The following is an 18,200-nucleotide window of genomic DNA, read 5'->3' as shown; positions in this document are numbered from 1 at the left end:
CACAGGAAAGAAATGAGCTCCTTTTTTTTTTTTTTTAAGTTTGTGGAAGGGATTGGCAATAGATGCCTTCACTGCCTTTGGTTATTAGAAATTCTATATATGATATAGTGATTAGAAATAGAAATCTATCTTTTCCTCATATGTTCCTATTTTTTTTGCCTTAAAGATTCTTCTAAATTTTGGTTATTGGAAATTTCTCTGGCTATTCAGAGATTAACCTGTATTCTTAGTTTCTAGCTGTGTGAAACTTTAAGATTCTAATTTTAATGAGTATTTAAAGGGAAGTTGGTGGAGCGCAAATTGGATTTCAATAACTGTCTAATATCTGAAACTGGAAAAAGGATTTTTCATAACCCAGTGGTAACGTGGGTACTCTTGTCCCCCTCCCCCTTCATCCTGTCATACAGCATGTCACTGCTTTTGAGCTAGGTAGTTAATACTTGTATACACATTTTTTTTTTTTTTTTTTTTTTTTTGCGGTACGCGGGCCTCTCACTGCCGTGGCCTCTCCCGTTGCGGAGCGCAGGCTCAGCGGCCATGGCCCACGGGCCCAGCCACTCCGCGGCATGTGGGATCCTCCCAGACCGGGGCACGAACCCGTGTCCCCTGCATCGGCAGGCGGACTCTCAACCACTGCGCCACCAGGGAAGCCCTACACATTTTTTTAATGTGACTCTTTGTAATGTTAAGATTTCCTGTTCCTATCCCAGAGAGACCCTCACTCTTAACCCTGGATACTGTGAGTCTAGCAGCTGGATGTCTGATGGTGATCTCAGTTTTACTTAGTCTGCATTATTGGTTTTTTATAAGTCATCTAAAGATCCTAGAGATTTCAGAATGTAGGTGTTTCAGACATTTTGCACGTTTGGACGTAGCACATAACTATCGGATCGTTTTTGGTTGAACGTTGTACTGTGTAACTTGCTGCGGACAGTCATTTTACTTTTATCTTGTTAATGGAATCTTTATTTGCATAAAAGGAAAGAATTGGAGATAGGACTGAAATCAGAATCAAAGATGGAATTGCCACCATTCAGGCCTTTGCAGCATACTGTTACTTTAATGAGATTTAAAAACATTTCTAGATCAGGGAAAAGTATAATCCACCAGCACTGTTCTACTGGACTTGAAGATTTCCCATCCTGGACTAGAACTAGGTGACTTAAAGGCAGCACTAGGTCAAGCGTTTGACTTGGTTCAGTGCCTAGCTTTAGTGTTACTTTTAGGTAAATCAGCTTTTGCTGCAGTATATCTTCGAGAAAAAGGAAGTACAGTATCTACCCCTGCTGTCTGTGGCAGCATTGAAGACAGGATTTATCGAATACAATCTCTTTTATTGAACTCATTGACAGTATGTTGGCAGTAAGAGGTGTAGCAAATCTTTGTCTTTTCTCTGTGTTACTAGAAATTACATTCCTTGTTGTTTTTCTTTTAGTAAGGTTAGTGGTAACCACCTCTAAGTTAAGTGATTCTTAAGGTGTAGTAGAAAAGGTTTTATCATTGACACCTTTGAAGATCCAATGGATAATATCTAATTTGTAATAAAAATGGAAGGAGCTTGGTCCTCACATTTAAGAGAAGTTAAATCTCCTTACATCGAAGTCCCTGTGTTGATCTGTCTGTCCTCTTCTAATGAAACATTACCATTCAAGAGGATTTTAAAGAATTAAAAACAAAAATTAATCCCATTTTTGTTTTCTACGTTGGCCAACATGTAACCTGAACTCTAAATTTTCTAGTACTTTCCACTATTTAGCTTTAAAGTGTTTATAAATGTGAGAGCTTTTTTAGAGGAAATGATTTTTTTGTTCAAGTAAATAATTATTCTTAGATCCCATAGAATATCTTAAGTTCTAGATATGTGGTAATATTCTAACCCTGTAAAAAAAAGAACTATTAAAGCTCTGTAAGTTCACATAGCTAAAAAGAGTCTATTTATACAACATACACTGTTTTATACAAATAAATACTGGTACATAGCTGGCAACATTACAGTTTACTATTCATGTGATATTACAAAAGCAAATATTAGTACTGTATCTTTCTGCATTTAGGTAACCAAAAAGCAATTCATTGTGTAAAAGTTTAATGGATTTTTATACAGCACATGCAGACAAAGAAAATTTACCAGTAAAACATTTACTAAAAGCAAGGAACAAAATACAAGTTAAAATGAATTCCCATTCAGGTAGTAAGTAGCCCAGTACATGTAGACATATATTCTGGTGCAAACTGGCATAAAGTACATGGCAGAACAACACCTTAGAAAGCATCCTAGTGTCCTGCACAGAGCAATTATTTTTACTAATTATTAGCACAGAGTAAGCAATAGGAAAGAGTTGAAAGAACCCTGTGGATTGTTGGAATCCACATCTTTTTCTTCATTATTGATAATGACTGCAGTAGAAACCAGTTCATCCTTATATTTGCATAAGTATCACTCTGCAGCCTTAGTCACATGTTGTATTTAAAGCATGACCCTGCTTTTAAATCAGTGTCTCTTGTTTTGAGCTGTAAATTATCAGAGTAATAAATTTACATTTTGAATATTAGGGGCGAAATATACCTCTACCTCTGGTAAACTGAGTTTCTATGGCATGTTGTTTTTGTTGAGGAAACAAAAACATAAACGCTTACACTTGAAGCTGTTATTCTTGCACTGTGTCTTGTGTTCTCCTCTGCCACTGGGGTGTGGTAACATCTTCACAGCTCGCCTCAGGCTTGCTAACTGTACCCCTCCCACCGTTGTTAACAGTTCAGCTTTCTGTCCACGTTGCTGGTATTTTGAAGACAAGATACTTTTTGGACACTTGGGGTGGGGTTTTCCATTTTTCATTAACTACCACATTGTGACAACTTCCTGCTGAAAATTACATCTGGTTAGAAACTGTCATATGACAAATGTATTTGTAGAATGAAACCTGTTCATAATTGGGGGTTGCAGTCCTCCCTTAACGCTGCCTATCTTTAATTAGTTTATTTGTGTTTAATTAGTTTATTAGCCAATCTCCAAAAAAATATTACCATGACGTTCAGTTTTGTATTGGTATTTAGAATAATACTTGTATATCAGCCTGTTAGTTTTGACCTTAAGAAAATTGAAAAGGGCTGTTCATTAATGTCAAAAGAAAAAATGTGTTTATCCACCAAAGTTCTTGTGAACTGAAACGTTTTAAGGAATTTTCTTTTCCTTTTGTATTTTCAAGTTTTCACACAGTTAAAGTGTTGTGGTTTCTTTCTTATTTTTTCCTTGACCTCAGACAAGAAAGAAAAAGAGAAAAAATTCTTTCGGTTAAGATGTGTCGAAATTCAGAAATAACAAATAAGTTTCATCTTTCCTGCCAATTCAGAGTGCTTGATGTCCTGGAACACTTTCATGAGAATGCTTATGAGCTAAGTTCAGGATCATTGGGAGAGACTGCCAGGATTCTTTGTCCACCAAGGGTGACTAAGGAGGAAGTGCTGTAAATTGGCCAAGAAATCATCTTTCCCTTGCTTTGGTTTTCAACATTAGAATATTATTTTGGCTAGCCACTGTCAGTTGTTAAAACAGATTTGTCTGGGAATAAATTGTCATTAAATGGTTGTTGTGTTAATTTTATTAATCACTTTTGGCTTCGAATTGCTGCCTTTTATGATATTTGACTCCCCTTCTACTTTGTTTCCTTGAAGACTTAGGATTTGTAAAGAAGCAGAGAAGCTGTGTGATTCCTTACACATAAGAGTGACAGGAAGAAATAAGGTTTGAGGAGATTTTATTGAGGAGAAGTAATATGTGATTTATGTTAGGAGTGGGTAGTTAAGGAGTTACTGGAGTAGCCCATTGGTGGTAGATGGGGACTTGGTACTGTGGTAGCTTCAGAAATGAAATGAACCTGTAAAACCAAGAGATTTTGCAAGATAGGAAGGTTGCGAACCTTGAAGAGTGGTGAAAGTTGGGAATGGGATATGAGGGTTAACTAGCTTTACCTATTTTAGAAAAGGGGGGACATTTTTATAGTTCAAGAATGATCCAGAGGTTATTCTTGACCACTTGAGGTTTTTTCCTGAATTTGGGCTGGTACTAGACCTGCAGCCAATATTGAACCAGATAATTGTACTTAAAAAAGAAAGTATCTTTATATCTTGTGCTTTTTCCATCAAGGTTAGGGAACTAACTATATGCCTTGTTTCTAAAGAGAAATAATTGGATAATACTTTATCACAATGGTTGGCTTCAATGGCTTATATTTGGAATGTATTGGAGTTAGTAAAATACTATTGCTATCCTTGATCTTAGTTATTATGGTATGATTAAGTATTAACTCATTTCTAATTCTACTATGGTTAGATTTGTTCTCTTTTTGTTTATTTTTTTTTTGTGGTACGCGGGCCTCTCACTGCTGTGGCCTCTCCCGTTGCGGAGCACAGGCTCCGGATGCGCAGGCCTAGCGGCCATGGCTCACGGGCCTATCCGCTCCGCGGCATGTGGGATCTTCCTGGACCGGGGCACGAACCCGTGTCCCCCGCATCGGCAGGCAGACTCAACCACTGCGCCACCAGGGAAGCCCTGTTCTCTTTTATTATAATGTATTTCACCCTATCAGTGGACTATGTTAAACTTCACTTACAGTCACATAAAATGTTTGTTACTGAGTATGTAGAACCCGATTGGAGATGTGGGGCTAAGGGCAGTATGACGACTTCTTCTCTCTTGGAATAGAATTTTGTGGAAGCTCATAAAATATTTTGGCTACAGAATATACCAGATGCCAGTTACCCCCTCTAATATTAAAGTTGCCGTTTTCTATCAGACTTTTAGTTTTTAAAGAGCAGTTGAACATTACATTACAGTTAGAGCTAAAATCTAACTTTTCTTTAATTAATTTATTAATTTATTATTTTGGCTGTGTTGGGTCTTCGTTGCTGTGCGCAGGCTTTCTCTAGTTGCGGTGAGCGGGGGCTACTTTGCGTTGCGGTGTGTGGGCTTCTCATTGCGTGGCTTCTCTTTTTTGCGGACTATGGGCTCTAGAGCACGTGGGCTTTAGTAGATGCGGTGCGTGGGCTCAGTAGTTGTGGCTCGTGGGCTCTAGAGCACAGGCTCGGTAGTTGTGGCGCATGGGCTTAGTTGCTCAGCAGCATGTGGGATCTTCCCGGACCAGGGCTTGAACCCGTGTCCCCTGCATTGGCAGGCGGATTCTTAACCACTGCTCCACCAGGGAAGCCCTTAAAATCTAACTTCTTTATTTTCCTTCCCAGAGGTAAGGAGCACTCTGATCCTGAATTTGTTGTTTATCAGTTTTATGCATTTACTATTTATGTATTGGTAGCAGTTGTTTTTTTATATATATATAAATTTATTTATTTTTTGTTTATTTATTTTTGGCTGCGTTGGGTCTTTGTTGCTGTGCACGGGCTTTCTCTAGCTGTGGCGAGTGGGGACTACTCTTCGTTGTGGTGCCCAGGCTTCTCATTTTGGTGGCTTCTCTTGTTGTGGAGCACGGGCTGTAGGCGTGTGGGCTTCAGTAGTTGTGGCTCGAGGACTCTAGAGCACAGGCTCAGTAGTTGTGGCGCACGGGCTTAGTTCCTCTGCTGCATGTGGGATCTTCCTGGACCAGGGCTCGAACCCGTGTCCCCTGCATTGGCAGGCGGATTCTTTACCACTGCGCCACCAGGGAAGTCCCAATAATTCTTATTATTGTTCTTTGGGTTTTTTTTTTAAAGTTTTTATATAGTTTTTCCATTCCACATTGTTGAGATTTAGTCATGTTGAGACATACAGTAATAATTAAATTGATAAACAATACTCCATTAAATCCCTTTACTACTTGTTTATATCTATAGTAGTACTTACTTTGTTTAGCTTATTATTAGTTTTTATGTTTTTCCATTCAACATTGTCTTCTGAGATATTGTCATGTTGATACAGATAGCTCTGGTTAATATGTTTCTATTGCTATAGAAAAATCCAGTAAATTATAGTGTATCTATTTCCCTACTTTAGCAAATTAAATTGTAACTAATTTTTAGTTATTACCAACTATTGTAGTGAACCTGTTTCTTCATGCAGATGTGCAGGTTATATTCTCAGAAATAGAATTTCATGATGGCTAGGTATACACATTTTCCACCTAGCCAAGTATTTCCAGATTACTCTTGAAAAGTGGTGGTGCCAGTTTTTATTATTGTTGGAAATGTATGAATTACTGTTTCCCACATCTCACTAACACTTGGTTTTTCCAATCTGGGTTTGAAATGACTTCTTAGTATTTGACCTACTAATATTTTAACCAAAAATCTAACAAGGCCTGGCATATTTTTATGTATTTATTGGCCATTTGGATCTCTCCTATGTGAAATTTTAATTTATTCATCTTTTGTTAGATTATATTCTTCTTGAACCTCTTTGGTGGAGTTCTGTTATATATTCTGATGTGTTATTTTTAGTTTTATGTGTTACAGATATCTTTACCAACTAGTAGCTTGCCTTTAACTTTATTAAATCTTTTGCAGTATGTTGAAAATTAGCTAAATTTTTTGTGTGTCTTATTTAAGAAATCCTTCCCTGCCCTGAAGTTCCAAAGATAATCTTATTTAAGTTTGACTTTTCAGATTTAGGAATTCCAAAAATAGTGAATTATATCATAAAGAAAGGAAGTAATTTTACTTTTTTCATGTAAAGAACTGGCATCTTAATGCCGTTTATTGAATAATTCAGTCTTTCCTCATCGCTCTGAATGCCTATCTCTTTTATATATCCAGTTCTAAGTTTGGGAGTTCTGTATTCTGTCCCACTGGTCTTTTTGTCTTTCTAGACTGCCTTAATCACCATAGCTTTACCCTAAGTCTGTAGTGTGAGTTTTCACCATACTTTCTTTAGAATTTCTCTAGTGGTGTTCCTCCCCTCCACCGTTGTGGATTTTTGGATGTTTGTAAGTTTCCAGTAACAACCCTGTGGTGGGGGGAATTCCCTGGCAGCCCAGTGGTTAGGACTTCGCGCTCTCACTGCAGAGGGCCCGGGTTCAGTCCCTGGTTGGGGAACTAAGATCCCATAAGCCGTGCAGCTCAGTCAAACAAACAAAAAACCCTATGGGAGATTTGATTGGAGCTTATTTGAATTTGTAGGTAGATGTGAAAATTGCCATCTTAAAAAATCTATCTCACCATTTATGTAGGTCTTTTGGTTTTATTATTTTCTCTGCAAAGATCTTTTGTGTATAATATTAGCATTTGTTAGTGTTGTAAATAGTTTAAAAAAATGAGTCTTTTCTACTTGTTGGCACTTGGAAACACTGTTAATTTTGGTATGTTGATCTTTACTCGGCAACTTTGCTGAATTCTTGGTTAGCTTTATAATTTGTGGTGTCTTGGATTTTCTGTGTAGATACATAATCTTTATCCTTTATATGTCTTAAAGTAGAAAATATTTCTATCTCCTGAGAAATTAAGGCAATCCAGAAAAACTGCCACAGACAGGATCAGGATACTTAGAAGGCAGTTTCAGCTAGTTAATTTGGGAAGTATCTATGTGAAGAGTTTTATCCATGTGTGTCCTGTGACATACATACATAAACATATACATATAGTCTTAAGTTTTTCTTGACACTAGAGTGGTCTGTATAAGGGCATTTAGACGTTAAAACCATCCCACTCCCATTTAGTATAAATGTTGCTGCTACTCTTGGATTTCACTCAGTTTATTTCCTTTTAGGAGGCGCAGGTCAGAATGGAGATGGGCTGCAGACCGAGCAGCTATTGTCAGCCGCTGGAACTGGCTTCAGGCTCATGTTTCTGACTTGGAATATCGAATTCGGCAGCAAACAGATATTTACAAACAGATACGTGCTAATAAGGTAAGGGATAAGTGTCTGGTCTTTTTCAGCTCAGCTAAAAACTATCATTATCCCCTTTTCCCCATCTCTCAGTAACTCTTAACTATGTCAGAGAGAATGGTTTAATATGATCTGATATAGCGGTTTAATTTGTTTAAGAGCCTGGTGTTACTTAGCATAATGCAGACAACACTGTTAGAATATAATGTTAGATTAGCTCATGGGTTTAGAACAAAACAGTTTGAATATCTGGGCTAACAGGGAACATTTAAAAAAAGGCACTATTTAATGTAAGCCATTGACCATACCTGCATATTTGTTATATTTATGGAAAAGTGGTGATGACTGTATTTTCATCTTATTTTTTTACTTAGATGCGTTTCTGTTTTACTGCTAAGCCTCCCTTGCTTTCTTCAGGAAAAATAAAGTTTTTCCTGAAAGATCATTCAGGCAAGATTGGACACTGGTGATTTCATTTTCCTTTGTTCTCCTGCTTGCAGTGGACTGACTCTTAACGATACAGCTTTTATCTTTAACAGTGATACTTGTATAGTTCTTCTTCTGAAAAATGCCCTCTGCTTATTTGGAGTTTGACTGGGGGAAAAATGTACATGGAAAAGAAATCCATTCAGTAAATAGTTGAGTGACGGCTGTGTACCAGCACTGTTCTCCTTAGTGGGGTCACAGTAAATAAAAATCCTCCTTTCTTGGTGCTTATGTTCTTGCAAGGTACTTATTGTGTTAGCTTGATGCAGTGACTTCCCTGACTGAACATGTGGGTCTAGATGAAGCGTCTACTGCCCCTAAAAATAAGTGTCACAACGTTTTTGTCCTGCCTTAGTGCTGGTCAAAGCCTTAAGAAAATTGCTATGTACCGTGAACTGCATACATTAAATTAATTAGTAGACCAAGAGTTAAAGGATGACTAATTGACAAGATGAACAAAAGGGTAAGAGTTTGAAGTAAAAGTCCTGCAGCCTCCCTTATATATTATGTAAGCTTTTATTCCAAACATTTCCCTGGAGCGTTCTTTGAGCTTCTTCCCCAAATGGACTTATATGTAATTCTCCAGAAGTTCAGTAGAACATATTATAATTGAGGGCAAAGTCCAGAGGACTTACCTTAAAAAATAATAATAATAATTTGTTCCTTTAGGATAGGGAACACATTAAATCCTAACTTTAAAAATTAGCTAGCGCAAATGAGGAATTAAATCTAAAAATATTCACCAAGGATGGTAAACATTATGCTTAGCTCTTCTTCACAAAGAAAATTAAGTGATATTTGTAGAATATGAGCTGGAATGTTGATAAAGAATATCTGGGAGATGACTGGATATGCCTATCCTGAGGAGAAAAACAGCCTTCCTCTGTCATGGACACCTCTTCAGTGTCTGGTATTTTATAGCCAATAGTTAAGAGAGAATTTTCATATTTGAGAACTAGAGTCTCTTAGTAACAACTGAGATTATTAGAATGGTAGTCAGTCATATTTGTTGCTTTATCTATTTTTATATATATATATATATATATATATAATTATACGTACTGTGTGTTTATATATGTGTTTATGTTATATTAGTTCCTCATTATAAAACTACTGTATTTCATAGACTCAAAGATGCTGTTGATTGTAAGCTGCACCATTGTTATGTGCCACTAAGAAGTGATTTCAGTTAAACTAAGACATACCACCTGGAACACTGTTGTGTTTTAACTTTCATATTCAGTCAGCTTTTTTTAAAAAGATGCTCCCATGTCTTAAAATGAGAAAGGAAAACAGTGTCTGAACCTTGAGTGTGGACTATATACAGGTACATTCATGTGTGTTATTTAATGCACAAAGCAACAGCTTACAGGCTTGTAAGAAGCAGAGCTAAATTTGAACTCAGGGCTATTTATCTGACCCCAAAGCATTTTCTGTCTAACATATTCTGCTGTTGTATCCTTTTCATCATTTCTCTTGAGCATATTTATTGAAATTTCACACCTGGTAAATAAAACTGAGGGGGGAATGCACAGGGACCAAGAGGGTTCTGTTGCTAAAGGAGACTTCTTTCTCTTAACACGCAGTCTTTCTCTTAACACGCAATCTTCAGCATCCATGTCTAGTACAAAACATTATATTATTTTTTTATCCCTTCTTTTGACTGATCTGTCAGATTGCACAGCACCTGCTAACTAAGGATGGAAATGTTATGGGGAATGAGAGATGGAAGAACAATGAAACTTCTGGATAGAAAAGCTGCTGAATGGGAATAGCAGTAACCTAGAATACCTGTCTTCAGAATTGATGTAAAGTAGTTGAAGTTTCCATCTTCATAGAGTTATAAGGCATTATGGACAGCCATGTCTAGTCTAGGTAGCCCAGGACCATCTTGTGGTGCTGGTTTACAGTGAGGTCACTGATTTATCTTAAGATGGGTAGGAAAGCTTGACCTATTTAGAATGAAGTAGGAAAGTGAGTATGTGAAATTGCACCTTAATTTTGTTTTACAGATGAAGAGGTGGTTTTTTTTTTTTCCTTGTACTTTGACTCCATGTGTTACCTGAAATTGGTAAAGGGAAAGCAGTTGACCCAAGTGTACAACTTAGTTTTTTCTTTTCTTTCCTTTTTGCTTGCTTGCTTTGGCCCTGTTTTATAATCAGGCTTAGCACAGTTTCTTCTACCATTTCTTCCTTTTTCAGTTTTACTTCATTTTGTTTTTTCCTTTTTTAAATGTAGGACAAAAATAAAAAAATAAAAAAAAATAAATGTAGGACAGATTTGTATTTCCAGAGAGGAATAATTTATAAGGATATGTTACGACTTCATGCAACTGTGACCCTTCCCAATTTCTGTAGTCCTGTGTTCTGTAGTGTTTAGTTCTCTAGGCCTGGACAGTCCAGGCACGGTCCTGGTTCTGACTTTAGGAAGTGATAGTGAAGGGTGGGCAGACTCTCCTGGCCTTTTTACCTTGGGCTTAGAGTGCAGTAGCCTTGAGGTTATTGCTGCTTGTGGCTAATGTCACAGCCATGTAACGTTGACCCAGTATAAACCCCGAATGCTAGGGAATCGCAGCTTGGGGTTGCCATGACAAGTGTGGAGTGGAACTTCATGGAGTTTTCTTTGCTAATAATGACCTTTCCTTTCGTGATTATTAACTATATTTATTAAGTACATTTTAGGAAAATTTAAGTAATCATGTAGACCTCTCCATAAAGCCTTACTTCCATCAGTCTCTTCCTTAAGCTCTGCCTCTTTTCTGCTCTCATGTCATCTTCTCTAAACTTCTGTTATAGCACTGTCATTGTCATACTTCGCCTGCCTGCCTGTCTGAGGTAGATGAAGGTAGTAAGCTTCTTATGAGTGGAATGTATTTTATTTATTTTCTTATTCTTAGGGTTTCACACCACCCAGCATGTGGTAGACACTCAATAAAGGTCACCTGAATGAACAGATTTTAGCCGTTTGTATGCTTTTTATTTGCTCATCTTCCTTTTAGTTGCTTTCATCCTTTTTGGTATGAGGTACAGTATAAAGGATTTAATGGTTGGTTTTGTATGCTACAATGAACGAACAGAGTTTTGGGGGTCAGGGCAAGAATGCATGGGTGAATGGTAGCATATGAATCAGCATAGCACTTGAGTAAATATTTGCAAAAATAGATTTGATTAAAACTAATGCACATTGAAAAGACCTTTCAACAGATTAATAGGAGCTCTAATGTTGCAGAGGCCAGAAACCTTTACTAACTCTCTGACTACTCTCTTCCCTCACATCCCAAGAAGCATATTTGCATAACTGATTGATTCTGTCTTCAAATATATATATATATATATATATATATATACACACACACACACACACACACAGAATCCAACCACTTCGGTCCAACAGCGGTTCTTTCTGCTCCTCTATTTACTGTCCACTCGTCCACTTGTCAACACAATAGCAAATTGATTCTTTTAAACCATAAGTCAGGTCTGCTTGAAACTCTCCATTGATTTACCATCTGGACATGAAAGCTGAAAGACAGGGAGTTACAAGGCCCTGCACCCCCACTTACCTCCTCTGCCTTGAGCTTCTGCCTCAGACTCCACTCATTCATTTTCCTTCAGCCATACCAAATTCCTTACAGTTCTTAAAGTTATCCAGCTGGCTCCAACCTTGAAACTGCTGCATTAGCTCTTCCTGCATATATTCCCAAAGTTTGTTCCCAAGTTTCTTTCCAGTATTTGCTCAGACACCACCTTCTCGGTGCATTTTACCCTGACCGCCTAATAGGAAAGAGTGCCTACTCCCACTTTATTATCCTCTCACTGTCCTTTAGTTTTTTAGCATTTAACACTTTCTAATGTGCAACATAAATTTTACTTACTCATATTGTTGATATTCTGTCTTTGTCCCAGTATTAGAATTGTAAGCACTTTGAGGGATGAGTTTGGATAGGAGTAGGGAGAAGGATATGTCTTTTTTCTTTCCTGTACCCCCAGCACCTAAAAAATGTTTGATGAATGGAGACACAATGGCTTGATTTGAATGAATGAAAGCCAAAACAAAGATTAGCTGGGTCTAACTAACCCAGCTTTTATCCCTAGTTCTGCCACGGATTGGCCTATTGACATGACCTTCGACCTGCATCCTCCCTGGGTCTATAAAATGATGGGGAATAAATGGTCCCTACTAGGTCTTTTAAAGCTTTCACAGGAGGGTGTCTTTGTAGTCTCTAAGGTGTTTTTTAGAAATTATTTGGTAGTTTAAGGAGAAAAATTTCCCTTTGGAAAATATTGGCTGTTTTATCCTGACTTACCTTCTCACCTAAGAAAAATTGAGGGAGTAACTTTATACCTAATAGTTGGATTTATTTAGGCTCCTAGCTATAATTAATATAAACTTAATATTTTCTCATTCAAGGGCAAAAAGTTTTAAACATAAAAGTCAAAAAATAATTATTATGCATTTCCTTTCTTGGTGTATAACTCTGCTAGGGAATATGGGAGATTCAAATATATTTGTATTTTGTCTAAGTCCTCAAGGATCTTACCATTAGTTAACATTTAAACGACAAATTGAGGCAACAATAAATGAAATAAATAATTTGGCCTAAGGTTCTGCTCTGGAAATGAGATTTAAATATACAGAATGTAAGATAAAATCACCATGCTTTAGGAAGTCTGGCAATGTGGATAAAGAAAATAAGGGGCTCAGTTAAACCAGAGACATTTTCTTGGAAGGAGGTGGGACTTGGCTTTGACAAGCTTTTTGAAGCACAACCTTTTGGATAGATAAATGTAAGAGAAGGGCAGAATCAGTATAAACAAAGACATAAGAACAGGTAGTGGGTAGTATTGTAACATTTAGTTGCATTTCTTTACCTACTACTTTGTAATAACCCCCAGCTCTCAACAACAACTTCATATATATTCAGACATTCTCTAGGGGATAATGCGGTTAGTGTAACAATATTTGGAGAAAGTAGTTGGAAATAGATAAGTAAGGTAGGGATGGATTATGGACTATGCCAAGATGAGTTTGGGCTAGCTTTATATAGGAGATGGGGAGGTGGTTGTTTAGGCTCTTAAGCAGAGAAGATGTTGAATGCAATATTCTGAGAAGGGAATGTTGTACAAAATAGCTGCTTTTTACAAACAGTTTTTACTTTGAAATGGAAAAGTTTGTGAGGTCTGTTTTATGCTTCTGATTGAAACAAGAAAATATTTTGCAGAAGTTCTTTTAGCCAGGGCTTCCCTGGTGGCTCAGTGGTTGAGAGTCCGCCTGCCGATGCAGGGGACATGGGTTCGTGCCGCGGAGCAGCTGGGCCCGTGAGCCATGGCCGCTGAGCCTGCGCGTCCGGAGCCTGTGCTCCGCAATGGGAGAGGCCACAACAGTGAAAAAGAAGTTCTTTTATCCAGAGAAACCCCATTTTGAAAGCTAGGGCAAATGTTTCTTGCTTTCTTAATAACCTCTCCCACTTTCTGCAGAGTCTCTGCTTCATTTTCCACATAGCCTAGGTATAGTCTTATTCCAGAATAGGAAACTTGTTGTTTCTCTTATGGTGGGGAGGGGGGCGGGGAGGCCCTGTTTTTCTTCCCTTTTAAACTGAGGTAAAATTCCATCGTTCCCTCTTAACCACCACTGGACCCCCAATCTCTTATATCTCCTATTTCACGGAGATTTTTGTATTAGAAATAACCCCAGGGACAGGATCATCTGGTTCATTGGCTCACAAGAGCCTATGTCATAATGGCCTAGGGAGCTCAAATTGATAAGTCAAAGTTTTTAGGCCCTGAAATCTGTTGATATATTTTAGGATGTTCTCTGGGGGATTCTGATGCTGAGTCAAGATGATTGAGTCTAGTATTTTTCAGTTTAGAGCTTGCATTAAGACTTACCAGGGAAGCTTTTGAAAAACAGAATACCCAGCTCCCTACCTCAGAGATTCTTGAGTAGATTTGATGTTGGACCTTGGCAAGTATAGTTTGATAAGGTTTCCCCCAAGTGATTCTAATACAAAATTTCCATTAAGAGCTTCTTATCAGTCAGATCTCCTTATTTTCTAGACCAGAGAAAGAGAACCAAAGAGCACTTGCATCCCAGTCTTTCTGTTACACAGTGTCATAACTGGATTTTGGTCACTTCTACTTGCGTTGATGGGAGATACATGTCTGTGGTTTTTGTTTATTTTTCATAGTAAGCTAACTTCTGTCTTCACCAAGCTGGGCCCATGCTGGCTACGGAGAGGATTTGTGGAGTCATTTAAAATTTCTTTTTACATTTTTTGTTTTCTGGGGTGAATGTAAAATCTGAGCTTGAAATTGTCAAGCAGGAACCTAATCTGGAGTAATGCTTATGCTTGGGAGAAACAGGTGTCTTTGGAACAGTTTTAAGTTTTTGGTTTCTAAGATACTGACCGTAGAGACTGTTCCACCTTTGTTTCACCCGGTGGTTGTGGTTGCTCAGAGATAATTGGTTTAGCTCATCATTTATAATTGTAGCACTTCTAGTTTGGTCATCCTTAAGCCACATTTTTGATCAAGTTAAGTAGAAAAACTGCATTGCTATTGTTAATATAGTATAGTCTGGTTGGTGATATAGTGTAAAATACCATACTCTGATAAAGATCCCAGATCTGGAAGATGTGAATAAAAGATGCTACAAGCCATGTAGGTCCATACATTCAAGTGGAAGAAAGGGGAAGCTTGGGTTTGAGTCTTAGGCTGTATTCATGGCTACTGCTAGGGCCTTTTGTTGAAATCACTCTTGGAAGAGCAAAGCTGCTGGTGGTATATTTTGTTTCAGAACCATAGGATAAAGGAAAAGGCCTCTGGTAAACCAGACCCACCCTGCCCCTAACTCTTGATATTAACTACTAAATTAAATTTGTAACTTACACCACTTAAGCTGTTTTTCTCTCTGTCCTGCAGGGGTTGATAGTTCTTGGAGAGGCGCCTCCCCCAGAGCACACAACAGACTTATTTCTTCCGCTTAGTTCTGAGGTGAAGACAGATCATGGGAATGATAAATTGGTAAGTATAAAAGACAGAAAAGGGAAAATGAGTGAGAATTTGGGGTGTAGCTTCAGCATAGTTTATTCTCTATAATAAGGATCCTTGCATTGGCTGAACGAAGGGGTTGTATCCCCTTTTATCACCTCTGGCATTTTAAGCTCTGAATTCCCGAATAGGGCACCACAGGGCCCCTCGAGCAGTTGTGTAGCTGACTTTAAAATTAAAAAGCAGCTTCTAACTCTCAAGACAGCACAGCCAGAGCAAGTGTGACATTATGGAATATTCCTGGGAATTAGGAGACCATGTGGCTCTGATAACTTTGATAAGTAAGGTAACCTTTCTGGGCCACTATAAAATGGAAAGGTTTAACTCACAAAGATGTTGAAAATGCTGTTTGAGTTACCCCCTTTAATTCTGTAATGAGAATAAAGCTGTCATTTTTTGTAATCTTCTGTTTCCTTAGAGCCTAGCTCAAATCTCTCTTCATAATTCCTTCCTTTTTCCTATTTCTCTGAACACCAAGATTAATTTCTTTTCTTTCTGAATTCCAAGACCACTTTTAATTTATTTCTTTCATATTTTTACTTTTCTCAAAAGGTCACGGGCTTTTATGAGTATTAACATTTCTTGTTTTAAGTAATTTGATCTAAGGAAAACTCCTAGATTTGTGTATGAATGAAATTTGATTTTAGAATTAACACAAAAGTTGCAAAAGCAGTACACAAGAGTCCCCACATATCCTTCCCCCCGCTTCCCCTAGCGTTAACAGCTTGAATAACCATTGTTCAGTGTCAAAACTAGGAATTAACATTGATACAGACTACAGATTTTATTCCAGTTTCACTTATTTTCTCATTTATGCCGCCTTTTTTTGGTCCAGATTTCTACATTCCATATAGCTGTCATGTCTCTTTTTTTTTTTTTTTTTTTTTTTTTTTGCGGTAAGCAGGCCTCTCACTGTTGTGGCCTCCCCCGTTGCAGAGCACAGGCTCCGTACGCGCAGGCTCAGTGGCCATGGCTCACAGGCCCAGCCGCTTTGCGGCACGTGGGATCTTCCCGGACCGGGGCACGAACCCGTGTCCCCTGCATCGGCAGGCGGCCTCTCAACCACTGCACCACTAGGGAAGCCCTGTCATATCTCTTTAAAGTCTCTTCCAGTGTGTGAGAGCACCTCAGTTTTTGTCTTTCATGACCTTGACACAAGAGTATTGGTAAGTTATTATGTGTAATGTTCCTCAGAAGGGAGTTGCCAGATGTTTTTTCGTTAAAGGTTATGCATTTTTTGCAGTAATTCCACAGAAGTGATACTGTGCCCTTCTCAGTATACCATATTAGGGGTACAAGATGATGGTGATAGCTTTTTCACTTGGTTAATGTGATGCCTGCCAGGTTTCTCCACTGTAAAGTTAGTATTTTTCCCTTTGTAATGAATGACTATCTCATGGGGGGATACTATGCATTTTTCTGTTGCTCATTATACTTTTCTTTTACTTCTTTTATTTTTATTTTTTTTTACATCTTTATTGGAGTATAATTGCTTTACAATGGTGTGTTAGTTTCTGCTTTATAACAGTGAATCAGTTATACATATACATATGTTCCCATATCTGTTCCTTCTTGCGTCTCCCTCCCTCCCACCCTCCCTATCCCACCCCTCCAGGCGGTCACAAAGCACTGAGCTGATCTCCCTGTGCTATGCGGCTGCTTCCCACTAGCTATCTACCTTGCGTTTGGTAGTGTATGTATGTCCAGCTCATTATACTTTAATCCACAGTTTTATCATCTACTGGTGGATTTTTCCTGCAAAATTACTGCAGTAATTATTGCTGTGGTGTTTACTAAATGGTGATTTTCTGTTTTCTACATTTGTTCATTGGAATCCTGTTAGGAAGAGCTGTCTTTTCTCCCTCATTTATTTCGTCCATCAGTTAGTTACTTATTTCAGGATGGTTTTATGGATATTAATTTTACGTTATGGATTATAATCTACTATTAGTAGTTATTCAGTTGCAGTTGTCTGAACTTTTGGCATTGGGACCTTTCAGATTGGCGTCTGTGTCCTTTCAGCATTCCCCCCCGCCCTTGTTTTTTGAACACTCACTTTCTGGCACCCCACAATGTTCCAGGCTCATCTTGTATTTTACCTGTTCCAGCCCTGCTTCTTTTTATTGGAGAACAGGGTTTTGAAACCAAGATCTGGGTACTAGTTGTGCTCATTGCTACTTGGTGTCATTGCTTCTATCTAGGACTTCTCAACAAAGCTAGTAAATATATATATGTATGCTGCTACATGCATACACATACATATATTTTGTTATCTACCCATCTGTATATACACTAAAAACCATGAGTTTATACTAGTACCAGTCTAACACCACAGTCTTCCTCCTTCCTTATTGATACTTATTTGTTCAATCCTAGTACCAAATAGAGTAGTTTCATAATTGCCAGCTCATACTCCTGTGAGAAATATCTTTACTAACCAGAGTACAATATTGTATACAGTATGTTAGCACTATAATAAACCGTCAAAATGCTATTTCCCCGAAGTTGTTCTTAGGTTAGTTCACCTTTCAGTGTGACTGTGCAATTATTTTGTAATACAGTTACGTTCTTTTGTTACTATAGTATTCCACTTCTTGTTGCCCACACACACAGTAGTTGATATTTATTATTTTTTGAGTATGCAAAACATTACTACTGTGCTAAGAATTAAAGCTGTACAAAAGGCTGTAGCCCTGTTCCTATTTCCACCTTCTTTCCATTGTGTTCCCACCTCCTTTAGGTAGCCAGTTTTATTAGTTTTTGCATTATCCTTCCTTTCCATAGATTTGAAATTGAGGAGGTTTTTTGTTTGTTTTAGCAAAAACATTGCTTCTGTGGCTTTTGACAAATGACA

At 38.0% G+C, this 18,200-nt stretch overlaps 1 protein-coding gene across 3 annotated transcripts in view; it reads left to right on the top strand.

Moving 5' to 3' along the window:
• Positions 1-18,200, top strand: part of KANSL1 (KAT8 regulatory NSL complex subunit 1) — a 171,742-nt gene that overhangs the window by 99,074 nt on the left and 54,468 nt on the right. For 2 of the 3 annotated variants that reach the window (XM_089901373.1, XM_022589041.3), the window contains exons 3-4: positions 7,691-7,832; positions 15,218-15,319. In XM_089901373.1, the coding sequence (XP_089757499.1) occupies positions 7,691-7,832; positions 15,218-15,319 (244 nt within the window). The remainder of the gene's footprint in view (positions 1-7,690; positions 7,833-15,217; positions 15,320-18,200) is intronic. The other variant, XM_089901371.1, reaches the window with a different exon arrangement.

The sequence above is a fragment of the Delphinapterus leucas genome, chromosome 19, assembly GCF_059928025.1.
Source record: "Delphinapterus leucas isolate spDelLeu-1000000601 "Yukka" chromosome 19, BTC_Dleu_Yukka2, whole genome shotgun sequence".
In the NCBI taxonomy this organism is placed as follows: Eukaryota; Metazoa; Chordata; class Mammalia; order Artiodactyla; family Monodontidae; genus Delphinapterus; species Delphinapterus leucas.
Note: the sequence above shows the minus strand (reverse complement) of the source record. Positions and strands in the feature narration are given on the sequence as shown.